This window comes from Macadamia integrifolia, chromosome 8 (assembly GCF_013358625.1).
Source record: "Macadamia integrifolia cultivar HAES 741 chromosome 8, SCU_Mint_v3, whole genome shotgun sequence".
In the NCBI taxonomy this organism is placed as follows: domain Eukaryota; kingdom Viridiplantae; phylum Streptophyta; class Magnoliopsida; order Proteales; family Proteaceae; genus Macadamia; species Macadamia integrifolia.
The window spans coordinates 2912091-2925315 of NC_056564.1; the positions used below are offsets into that span (position 1 = coordinate 2912091).

At 43.0% G+C, this 13225-nt stretch overlaps 1 protein-coding gene across 2 annotated transcripts in view; it reads right to left on the reverse strand.

The window, feature by feature from the left end:
- LOC122087636 (DNA polymerase I) overlaps positions 1–13225 on the reverse strand; it is a 154820-nt gene that overhangs the window by 93332 nt on the left and 48263 nt on the right. For both annotated transcript variants that reach the window (XM_042656835.1, XM_042656834.1), the window contains 2 exons: positions 193–320; positions 42–110 (listed from right to left, as the gene is read on the reverse strand). In XM_042656835.1, the coding sequence (XP_042512769.1) occupies positions 42–110; positions 193–320 (197 nt within the window). The remainder of the gene's footprint in view (positions 1–41; positions 111–192; positions 321–13225) is intronic.

A 13225-nucleotide genomic window follows, 5' to 3' on the forward strand; every position in this document is an offset into this window, starting at 1 on the left:
AATAAAGTTTCCAACAATAACAATGAGAGCAAAGTTATTACCTTGAATCCTGCAGCAACACTATTTACTGCCAAAGTTCCAATTACATCATCAGCTTCAACACCTGGAACCTGGTATTAAGTGTGAATTAGGAATGAGAACAAAAAAGTCATCGTCAATTGATCATATGAAATAGCGCTTTATTCTGTTCACCTCAATCACTTTTATGGACATAGCCTTGATGGAGGCCTTCAAAAATTGGAGTCCCTGAATTACAGTATCGGGTGTAGGATCACGGTTGCTCTTGTATGAGGGATATAAAGTGTGACGAAAATTCAGGCCTTCACATTAGTCAATGAAATTGTAGTTAGAGATACTAAATTTCAAAACATTCACCACACAGTTTCGAGTACGAGTTCAATCGAGACGGCCAGCCAACTGATGGTTATACAGATAGAAATGATAAATTCATAAAAAGCTTTGATAGGTCCTTCTGACTTTGGAATTAACAGCCACAAACATATATACATAAATATAAGCACAAGACATAATTTTGCCATCATTTATCGAATCCAAAATCAAAAGAAAAAGCTTTGATAGGTCCTTCTGACTTTAGAATTATTGGGGCCATTATATTACAATCACAAGCTAGAAAGAATGTATGGAACATGAACATCCCCCACCGGTATGCTTTCTTGGGTGGCCTAAATATCTGCCACATTGCACCTCGGATGGGGCACAAATGTTTTGGACATATACACCCCATGGTCCCTTACCCGCATATCAAATTTCACACCAAAAGTGGTTTGCCAAGTTGCAAAACAGACTTTTGAAAAATTAGGATTATGGGAGACTACACAGTAGTGGTTGGAGTATTATAGACATGCATGAACATACATGTGGGTGCATGCCAAAATATGGGTAGTTATATGACCAAAGAAATTCAACATGTGAGTAATAGAGACCTACCTCTCTATTTTATGGTCAGAATTGCCAAAATCATCACTCCATGTGGTACAATAAAGTGGGGCGTTGAGGAATCCCTTACCAAGTCCCGTGCAAAAACATTTATGGCAACTATAAATGAATAATTCCTTACGACTTATGAGAGGTGATTCTCAAAAGAAATAAACCTACACAAGTAAGAGATAAGTGTAAAGGGAGAGGTACATCACGCATTTCCCATGAGATTACAGACTCAATAATCAATAAATAATAAAAAAATAAAAAAAAACCTGGAATGATTTCATCTGAAGAAGGCTATTGATCATGGTGATTCGAATTTTCAAAATGAAGAAACAAGGCAATGGGTATTTAAAGGAAATGGGTTATGCCTTGAATGCAGTACACCTATCTATCCGATTGTTCTTGGTACATATCAACAGATTCGGAGGATATAGATGGAGTAAGTTGATATAGATGGCTGGAAAATTGGGCATCATTAGGTAGGTCAGGAAATTATAACGGTGCACTCATTTCACATCTATATTATAATAATGACACCCTAGTTTCTCGAAACCCACTTGATGAGCAAGTTCTTTGGGCTAATCCTGATCTTGAGAAACTCCGAAGCTATGTCAACATTGAAAGTCAACTTCAAGCCTTAAAGATAAGTTTAATTATTGGTATTAGCAAAAGCGAAAGACAGACTATGGCACAGAACTGCCCTATTGGGCAAGACATTTTTTACATTCTTGGCAGTCCCATCGAGCTCAGCTTTTTTTTCTTCTTCTTTTTTTTCTCTTTTTCTTTTTTTTTTTTTTTTTTTTTTTTTTTTGTGGATGACTAAATAATTCATTACCAAGAGGAAGAATATACAAAAGGAAACAGGGAGTAGGGTGAGAGCCAAATAGCACAAAACCCCAAAGGCCCAAAAAGAGGAAACTCAAAGGCTCAAAGGCCAGGAGGCCAAACAAAAAAGGGGGAATATCAAGAGGAGGAACATTAGGAGGGGGGAGATTATGGAAGGGGAAGACCCCAGGAGACAACAATGACCATGTTCCTTGGGGTATTTCTGACATGATTATGACGGATAGAGCCCATCCTGGAGCTGACATCAAAGGAGATGCTCTTCCAAATCTTTTCAAAAGAACGAGAGTTGGAAATCCATCCCCAGAGATTGCGCTCCATCAAAATATTATTGATTGCTGCCGCAAAAGTGAGTTTCCCTATTGTGTCACATATGGTAGAACCATTGAAAGTCATGTCCATCCAGAGCCACTCTCTAGACAAAGGAAGGGTGGGTCTATAGGATGGCCAAATGGATCTAAGGGCCTACTTTCAAACAGAAGAGAAGAAGGGGCAAGAGAAGAAGAGATGGTTTACATTTTCAATGCTATTCCAGCACAGACAACAGGAGGGGGATGCTTGGATGTGCCTGTGGACAAGGAAAGATTGGGTAGGGCGACAGTTGGAGAGAGCAAGCCAAACAATGAAACTATGGCGGGGGATATGGCCTTTAAACCATGCGGTTTTGTGCTAAGGAGCCATCGGGGACTTGATACGGATGAATTCCCAAGCGGAGGCCGAAGTAAAGGAGCCCAAGCAGGAGGGTGTCCAAAGGACCTTTTCATCCCTACCATGAGGCCTTCTTCCAAACAAAGATAAAATAAGATTTTTGGCGGCCAGGAAGGAAGCTGAAAATATCATGGCGAAAGCAAGGGCAAAGATTTATGATGCGCTGTATGATGACCTAAATATAAGGGTAGGGGAAAAAGATATTTACAGGGTTGCTAAAATAAGGGAAAGGACAAGCAGAGATTTGGACCATAATAGACGCATTAAATGCGAGGATGGATGAGTAATTGTACAGGATGAGGACATTATGAAGAGATGGGGGGATTATTTTTGCAAATTGCTTAATGGAGAAACATCGACTGATAGGATGGATCTGGATTTTGGGGGCTGGGGGGACGGATATCAAACCAATCCACCTCAAGGCCAACTTCTACAAATTGACAAAAATCGAAGTTAAAGAGTCCGTACGGGGGATGAAAGTAGGTAAAACACTTAGACCAGATGAGATCCCAATTGAGGTGTGGAAATGCCTATGATTCCATGAGATTTCTTAGCTAACAAAGCTGTTTAACAAGGTTTTGTTTTCTAAGAAAATGTCGAATGATTGGAGGAGATGTATTGTAATCCCCATTTATAAGAACAAAAGAAATATTCAGGATTGCAATAACTATAGAGGTATAAAACTAATGGGACATACTATGAAACTTTGGAAAAAGGTCATTGAAGCACACTAAGGGTAGAAACTATGATATCAAAGAACCAATTATCTACCTCTTAATGAGGCTTATGGAAGTGTACAATGACCACAAAAAGAACATCCATATGGTCTTTATTGACCTAAAAAAATCCGATGATAGAGTGCCTAGAGAACTAATTTGGTATGTCCTAAAGAAGAAAAGGGGTTCCAATATCTTGGTGGATATAATTAAGGATATGTACGAGAGAGTAGTGACGACTGTCAAAACACCAGAAGGCCAAAGCAGTGAATTCACAATTACAATTGGATTACATCAAGGATGTTCCCTAAGCCCCTACATGTTCGTGCTCATAATGGATGAGTTAACGAAACACATCCAAGATCAGCTATCATGGTGTACGTTATTCGTTGACGACATTGTATTCATAGATGAGACCGTGGAAGGGATTAACACTAAATTGGAACTTTAGCGATTAAGCTTAAAGTAAAGAGGTTTTTTGATAAGTAGAACTAAAACAAAGTATATATTGTGTCCCTTCAGTCAGGATAGGAGGGGCGATGAGGTCGTGAACCTGGCGGACAGGGAACTACCACAGAGAAACTATTTTAAATACTTGGCATCAATCATTAAAGATGGGGGTGTAGAAAATGATGTGTCCCTCAGAATTAAAGTTGGATGGACAAAGTGTAGGAGTGCATCGAGAGTGTTATGTGACAAACGTAAGTCGGTTCAACTCAAGAAAAAATTCTACAAGACAGCAATACAACCAACCATAACATATGGGGCAGAGTGTTGGGTAGTCAAGAAGAGTAATTTGAATAAACTGGGGATAGCAGAGATGCAGATGTTACATGGGATGTGTGGCAAGACTAGGAGGGATAGAGAAAGGAATGATTGTATTAGAAACAAAGTGGGGCTCACTCCGATTCAGAACAAGCTCCTCGAGAACCAGTTGAGATGGTATGGCCATGTTCAACGAAGACCTATGGATGCCCCAGTCAGGAAAAGTGACCAAATTCATATAGAGAAGGCCAGAAGATGTTAGGGCAGACCTAAAATGACTATTAACAAAGTGGTTAGGAAAGATATGCAAATGGTAGTGTTGGATTCCAATATAGCAGCAGATAGACCATTGTGGAGGACAAAGACCCGCGTAGCCGACCCCTTGTAGGGGATGTTCCTAGAAGTTGTTATATTTATTGCTAAGTATCGCCTTTTAGTTCCGTGTGCACTAATTTTATTCTTTTTTTCTTTTTATGTATTCGATCCATGTAGGTGACCCATTTAGTTGGGATAAGGTTATGGTTGTTGTTATTGTTGATATATCCTTAAAAAGTGTAACACCTCCAACCTTGTGATAGCATTGGAGCATTATCCTCTGTTTTAGCAAATTAGCAAATGGAGGAGTAAAAAGGAATCTGAAGAAGAGATGGTCGGAGCCCTCAATCCCATTCCAGACTTTCCAGTCAAAGTAGCAAGCTGGTGGGACATGAATGTGCCTATAAATTAGAAAGGATTGGGTTGAGAGGCATGGAGAGGGCTCTCTAGGAGGTAAAGTTGTGACAAGGGATAGAACCTTTGAACCAAACAATCTCACGCCAAGGACTAAGAGGGAGATGTAACCGAACCAAATCCTGAGCAGAGGAGGAACTGAAGGAGCCATAGGGGTTATGGAGACCAGATAATTATATCCCATCTACCCCAGTGGCGGGGGGCCGGGAATGGGGGGAGGGAAGACCATATATCGGAAAGAGGGGAAGGGGAAGGGATAGGGGGCCCAAGCAACCATTGGAGATGATGGTTGCTACAGAGGCATCTTTGGGAAGATTAGAAAAGTAAACAGCTCTGGCTCCTACTACTAATAAGAGGACACTAGAGGGGTGCCAGTTATCAAGCCAAAGGGAGGTAGAGAAGCCATCATCAATTAAGGTGAGAATAGCCCGGAGATTAATCGGACGGATTTTTAGGATCTTGCACCAAACCTATGAACCATCAAGGTGATGGGAGATGGTCCAAAGAGAGTCTTTCCTAAGGATGTAGAAGTGAATCCATAATACAAAAATCCTATTTTGATTGGAGACAATCTACCAAAGGAGCTTAAGGATTCCTGAGGAATTAAAGTCTTCGATCCGTCTCAAACCTAAACCTCCTTTCTACTTAGGAAGGCAAACAGTAGACCAGCTTATGGAATGGAGGAATCTAGAAGGGTCCCCTCCTTTCCAAAGGAAAGAGCACATAAGGGATTCCACTTTCCTGATGCAAGATTGGGGCAGTTTATAAACACCAAACCACCATATGTAGCAAGATTGGAGCATAGATGTAATGAGCTCCAATCTGCCAGCAAAGGAAAGAAGTTTTCCCTTCTAAAGCTGCAACCATTTCCAAATGATGTCAAGCATAGGAGTGCAGTAGTGGGCAGTCAATCTGGCAGAAATAAGGGTCAGGCCCAAATATCTGATAGGAAGGGAACCGAGGGAGAAACTGGTAAGATCAAAAATGTGGGAATTGGTATCATCGAGGACACCAGAGAGGAAGAAATAAGTTTTGAGGTTGACCCGAAGGCCAGACAGCTCTTCAAAAGGGCAGAGGGAAGACATGATCGACTGAATAGATTGAGAGTCAGCCTTCAAGAAAATCATAAGATCATCAGCAAAGGCAAGATGAGTGAGGTTGAGCTCTTTACATTTAGGGTTGGGGGAGGTGAGATGGAGGTCCACTGAGGCTTGGATGGATCTAAAAAGACCTCAAGGGCAAGGTAGAATAAGAAAGGGGAAAGGGAGTGGTGTCATATTCAATTTGACCGAGTTGGATACGAGACCACATAGCTCACATTGCCTCATGTTTAGAAAATGTGAACATGCATTTGGATGATGCCCAACTAAAAGGTTGTGTCAACCAAACACCAGACCAAGAGATGATTATAAGGTTTTTATCATATGTTCATGCGTTTCTTTAACTATTTCTTGAATTTCTAATTGATTTCTTTTCATTTTTTTCCTTCAACGATTGAAATATAATGGTTTTTTGGAAATCAAATGTCGCGGGCAATAGAAGATGTAAATAATGAAAGAGAGAGATAAATAAGAGAAGAGGGAAGAATTGGAGAAAGAGATGTTGTAACTCTGGGAGTCACAACCATAGGATAGAGACTGCCCACTTAATTCAATATATAGGCTGCATTTGGTAACGTTCCAAAAAAACGTTTCTGGATTTTTTTCATTCTATGGGAACGAAAAAACGGAATAAAGCGTTTGGTGCATTTATGGTGTGTTTCGTTTTTTTTTTTAACCAAAAGTAAAATAAAAAAACTGTAGAAACGAGAATTGACAGAACGACAAAAGGTAGTTCCGTCTTTCCAATTTCGTTCCAAAAAAAAAAAGTCATTTTGACATAGAAACTGAAATTTCCGTTTTTTACACGAAACATCGTTTTTGGAACAGAAAGAATACCAAATGCAGCCATAGTAATGACAAAACACGGACAAGGGCATAAAGGACAGACAAAGGAAAAAATATTAAGTTGCTATCCATGAGTTACTGTTCACGTGAATAGTACTTGTGAATAATGTTCACGTGAAAAATACTGCAAACCCTTAGTCGATAACTTCTAAGACTCCCCCTCAAGCTGAAAATATACATGTATCAAAGGAAAGCTCCAGCTTGAACCAATAAGAATAGAGCAAGAGCAAGATACCATTCTTTGGCTTAAGAGGTGAACTTGCTAAAGTGCTCCAACAATTGAAAATAACATCCTAAAGAAGCAATAACTTGTCACCACAGGATGAGTTGACCTCTGCAATGTCATCTTCTTGACCTCCGACATTTTCCTGAGTTATGGCCAGCGTGCCCCCTTGCCGGATAACTCCTCCCCCACCATCCCTACTGTCTCCTCTTCCCCACCCACCCTATCTTCTTCCTCCTCCCCACTCCTCCTCTGGGAGTTCCCTGGAACTCACTTCAAGTCCTCGCTCTTCACCCCTGCCGAGTGCCTCCCTCTGCATTTTGTCCCTCCTGCCAACATCGATGGCTCCCATGTGGCTGTATGTCCCAAGGGGCTCCTTGACTCCGAGGCTTCCCGATGGAATAGCTCCCTTCTGGGACAATTCCTGGGAAAGCGACCTCCCTTTCATATTATGAAGCTTTCCCTGTTGAAGCAATGGCGACACGTTGGAATGGTTGATGTCTTCCTTCTAGACCATGGGCTATTCTTGTTCAGATTCTCGGATGAAAATGATCGCCTCAGATGTCTCGAAGGAGGGCCTTGGCTCGTCGGACGTTCTCCCATTTTCCTCAGGCCTTGGCGCCGTCAGCTTCTTCTCAACCGAGTGGACTTCTCCACCATTTCAATTTGGGTCTCCCTTCCAGGGCTCCCATTACATTTCTAGTGTGCAGCTGGTCTGAGTGCGATAGGATCCGTCCTAGGTATTCCCATTTGTTCTGACGCTCAAATGAACAAAAAAGAAAGGCTCGTGTATGCCAGAATTTGCGTTGAGGTGGATGCAGAAGCTAATCTTCCCCACTCCATCTCCATCCAGGATGGAGAAGATTTAGCCTTCCAACAGCAGATCTCGTATGATTGGAAGCCCCCCCTATGCACTGGTTGCAGAGTCTTTGGTAATGATACAATTTCTTACCCTCAGAAGTCGTCGGCCTTAAAAAGAGACAATGCCTTGTATGCAGAGCTATTGGTGTCTGCTCGCGTTCATGATCGATCCATGATGTCTCAGAATCGATCTAGTCCTCCCCATCGTCCTATGGCCAAAAGAAGAGGAAGGAGAGGCCGTGCTCGTGACCGTAACCCCACTAGAACCACCATCGTTACCACTGCTACCTCTGCCGATCATCACTCAGATATCCCTCCGATCGTGGATAGGGGTTTATCTGATGGTCAAAACAGGTTTGGTATTTTGGTCGAAGTGTCTGGATGCCACGAAGAACCAACCTTGACTGGTGAAGGCCATGTTGACGTGCGAGCTCCCTCCCCTGTCGAACGTGATTCAGAAGAACCCGCCACCTCTACTCAAACCTCCTCCTCTTCCGATGAAGACTCGGACTAATCTACTAGCTCGGATTCCGAAGAGGGATCCTCAGACACGGATGGCAACAACTCCAACTCTCGGTTCTACAGCGTCCAAGCCTCCTTTGTCGAGGTCGCCATCACCGCCTTCTCCTTTGAGGAGTGGTCTGCCCTCTTTTCCTGTGGCAAGAAAGGAGACCTCAAATATGCCTCGCGAGACACGTATTGCCACCACTGATGCCTCGTCATCCTATTGCAATGACTCCCCTCTTCCTGGACAGGCCCCTCTGGACCCTCTTTTTGGGTCGGCACCCCTGGACCCTAATGATTTAACTAGGCCCACTTTCTCCTTTGATGCGTCCAGGCCCACCCCCTTCAGTCTCGATGAGGCCCATATTCAAGTTCACCCCCTGAATCTGACTCAACTGCCTTTTGAGCCTATGGCACAGGCCCAAATCCAACATCAGACCCAAAAATCCCATATACTATTCCTTCGATAACATCAAACTCGGGCTAGGATCCTCTGACCCAGCCTGGACTATCTTCTTCGCCCGACTGCCAAATCAACCATCCCAAGCCAAAAAAAGAATCCCACCGCCCTACTACTTCCAAAAACGATGGCTTGCATTCTGATCCTAGTTGCATCATCTAGCAAGCTCGCCCTCTGCCACTCCTCGACCTTATCAAAGGAGAAGTCCCGCCCAGCGTTGGAAGTCCGTGGCACTCCTATGGTGAAGTCGCTACCCCCTTCCAACTATTCCTAATGTCCCAAAGCCTAATTTGGAATTCCAGGGGCCTAAACTCCCCTTCTAAGCACGCCGTTGTGCGATCCCCTATTAAAGAATTGAGATCCTCCTTTTGTTGTCTGCTAGTAACCCATGTCAAGGATTTTGCCATAGCCAAAATTGTCTCCTATATCGCCCCTGGTTGGCTTTTCCATTTAAACCATTCCTCCCACCCCAATGGGCGTATTTGTTTCTTGTGGGACAATTCCAAACTGAATGTCACTCTTCTCTCTTCCACCTCCCAATACCTCCATCTTTCTATTTCAGACCCTGTAAACAGCTCCTCTTTTTTCCTTACTTCCGTCTATACTTCCAACAGGGCGACCGATCGGGAAATCCTCTGGAATGACATTAGGCGCATTGCAAATCAGTTAGGTCCCCTCTCTTGGGGGATCTATGGGGATTTTAATGTAGTCAGGTATAGCCATGAGAAGCAAGGAGGGGGAGCGATTGACATATCTAGTGTTGAAGCCCTAAATGCATGCATTAAAGACATTTCTGTAAATGACCTCAGATGGTATGGAAATAAATTCACTTGGAGCAACAAAAGATCGGGTCAGACCCGTATTGCTTGTAAGCTAGATAGAATTCTTGTCAACGAGGTCTGGCTTACCAATTTCCCTTCCTCCCATGCAACCTTTGAGAACCCAAATATTTCCTACCATAGCCCTATCTATCTTTCCATCCACCCCTACACCTCCTTTGGCCCAAAACCCTTCAAAATTTTTGACATGTGGACCTCCCATCCAGATTACCCCTCCATTGTGAAAGAGGCTAGGCTGAAACCGGTCAATGCATTCTCCACCCCTCTTTTAGCCTTGGCCAGAAAACTGAAGAATGTCAAGCGAGCCCTCAAAGCTTGGAATACCAACTCCTTCGGGAATATTTCTTCTCAAGTTAATGTTTGCAAGAACATTCTCTCATCCATTCAAAATCCGTTGCAGTCTGGCCCTCTCAATCACTATTTGGCTGAAGAAGAGAAAGTTGAATCTGCAAAACTCTCCACCCTCTTGGCCTATGAAGAGAGCTTCCTTAAGCAGAAATCCAGAATTAATTGGTTGGAGCAAGGGGATACAAACACAGCTTATTTCCATAGGACTGTGAAAGCCAGAAACAATTTCAACTCTATTCTCAAGCTGACTACTTTTGAAGGAATTCAGGTTCTCCAAGTTGATGAGATAAAAAGTGAGGTAGTTGACCACTTCAAGAACTTATTAAACCCGGCTTCAACTTCTGGCTCTTATATTCCAAATGGCATCTTGGATAAATCCATAACTGGGGCTATGTCTGACATGCTTTTGGCTATCCCTACTGATGAAGTGATCCAAGCTTCTATCCTCTCCCACAAGGCAAACAAAGACCCAGGCCCAGACGGATTCAGTATAGATTCTTTTCCTCTTCTAGGGACCTCATCAAAGAAGACTTAATCAAGGCTGTTAAGAGTTTCTTCTTCAATCCAAGTCAGATCAAAGGAATTAGCCACACTTTCCTCTACCTCACCCCTGAGAAAGAGGAGGCTAATACTATAACAGATTTCACGCCTATCTCATTATGCAATCTTCTATACAAGTTCATTGCCAAGATCCTTGCAAACAGAATTAAACTAGTGGTTGATTCCTTGGTCAGTAACAACCAATCGGTTTTTATCCCAGGGAGGAGCATAGGGGACAACATTATTCTGTGCCATGAAATTGTTAGAGGATTTGAAAGGAAATCGCACTCTTCACGCCCTTATAAAGAATCCCACCAGACTACCATTCTCTTAGATGGGACTATTTTATCTCGGTCCTCAACAGCATGGGATTCCCTCCTAACTTCTCCAATTGGATTCACCACTGCATTGCCTTCCCTCAGTTCTCGGTCCTGGTGAATGGTAGTCCGACAGGATTCTTCTCCTCTTCTGTAAGAATCAGACAGGGATGACCCCTCTCTCCTTACATCTTCTGCTTAGCTATGGAAGTCCTCTCCAGAAGTCTGCAAGTGACCACGGATCAGAAACTCATTTCTGCCATGCCCAAGTGTAAAGCTATGAAGCTCACCCACCTCACTTTCACTGATGACCTAATGATATTCTCCAAAGCGGATTCTTTCTCCATTCAAAGCATAATGGGTTGCCTACACCAGTTCACTGCCTTGTCTAATCTTAAAATCAATCCGGCCAAGTCCCTCTTATTCTTAGCTGGGGGTTTCTGATGTGGACAAAGCATCTTTGGTCCTTCAAACTAGATTCACCTTAGGGAGGCTCCCTGTGAAGCATCTTGGTCTCCCTCTCATCCCGGCTAGGCTCACTGCTCATCATTGTTCTCCTATGCTCGACCTCATCAGGAAGCACCTCCAACTCTAGAAAGGAAAGCTATTGTCCTTTGCTGGAAGGCTTGTGCTCATCAGATTTGTGCTGCAGGCTTCCTACATTTATTGGTCTGGTATATATGGCCTCCAGGAATCTATTATCTCCAAGATTGAATCCATTTTTGCAGCATTTCTTTGGAAAGGAAGCAAGTGTCCTAGATTCCTTCCCGCATCAGCTAGGCTGCCATTTGCCTCCCCAAACCTGAAGGAGGCTTAGGGTTGAGAAGGATCAAAAATGTCAATCTTGCTGGAATTATCAAATTGGCTTGGAAGATTGTTTCTAAACAGAAGAATATATGGGTCAATTGGGTCTATTCAAGCCTCCTCAAGTCAGACTCTTTTTGGACGGCCAAAATTCCTACTGATGCTTCTTAGGTTTGGAGAAAGATCATAGGAATCAGGCATACTATCTCTCCAGCCATCTCATCCCAAATTAAAGATGGAACCAGCACTCTCCTATGGCTCGACTCTTGGCACCCCAAAGGCATTCTCTTCCATTCTATTAGTGCCAGAAGTATTTACAACTCGGGCTTATTCAAGTTTGCTCTAGTGTCAGATATCATCTCTTCGGGCAATTGGTACCCCCCGAGTCAATCTATGCCCCAGCATGCGGACATATGAAACTCCCTGCCTCCTATTCAACCATCTCATAGGCAAGAGAGCAAAATACCATTCTTTGGCCACCGGCTGCCTCTAAGCCAAGGCTGCTTGGGACTTTGTCAGGATGCATAGAGCAGTCTCTCCTTGGCACAAACTCATATGGTTCCCACATCACATCCCCCGTCAGAGCTTCACGGCCTAGAGAGTCTTCACCAACTCCTTGCCCACGAATACTATGCTCATCCTTAGAGGCATCTAGGTTGACCCTATGTGCATCCTTTGTGGTAATGAGCCGGAAGATATTGAGCATCTCATCTTCACCTGCCCCGTCTCCAACTCCATATGGAAATGGGTCCTCTCCAAATGCTGGCCAAGAAACAGATCTATCATTCCTTTCCATAGGGAATGGATCTGGATGGATAAGGCTTTCTAGGGAAAAACAATTTGTGATCTTATGGGAAAACTTGCCTTCTGTGCCACCATCAATCAAATCTGGATGGAGAGACACCATAGGAAATGGACCTTCAATTCTCACTCTTTGGATAAGATTTGGAGCTCCATCTCCTTTGATATCAAAGGAAAAATCTCTCGGATCTCTACCCTTTGTAACCCTACCCCTAGGAATTGTCATATTGTAAACTCCTAGGAGCTGCCCAGCTCCATCATCAGGAATGCCCCTCATCTATAAGTTTTGTAATCTCCTCTCCCCCCCCCCTTTCCTTCTTGGGGTTGTATGTTCCTTTCTCTTTGGTAATGAATTTTTTTATTCACCCAAAAAAAAAGAATATAAATATAAATGCACACCAATTTTGAATAGCAATTGTATACGCTAGTGAACACAAAGAAATCGTCGAGTAGAAACATTAGCAACGTACAAGATAGGCGGTTAACAATACCAACCACAATCCAAAAAATATCATAGCATCCAACAGCTACAGCAAAAGCCCTTCCCAAAAGAAGGCATTTCAACAAGAGTGTAGCACCCAATAGCTACATCAAAAGCACTCACAAACCTCCAACATTGTAGCATCCAACAATAGTAACTCCCAAAGAAGAACCAACAATAGTAACTCACAAGTCTCAAACAGTGTAGCATCCAACAGCTACATCAAAAGTAATTCCCAAAGAACCAACAATAATAACTCACAAGCCTCAACCAGAGGTCTCCCCAAACAAAGGTCTCCCCAAACAGAGGTCTCAAATAAAAATCCATTGATAAATAGGCAATATTGGTTACTACAAACCAAGTAGCAACATCAGTTGCTGAGGACCAAACAAAAT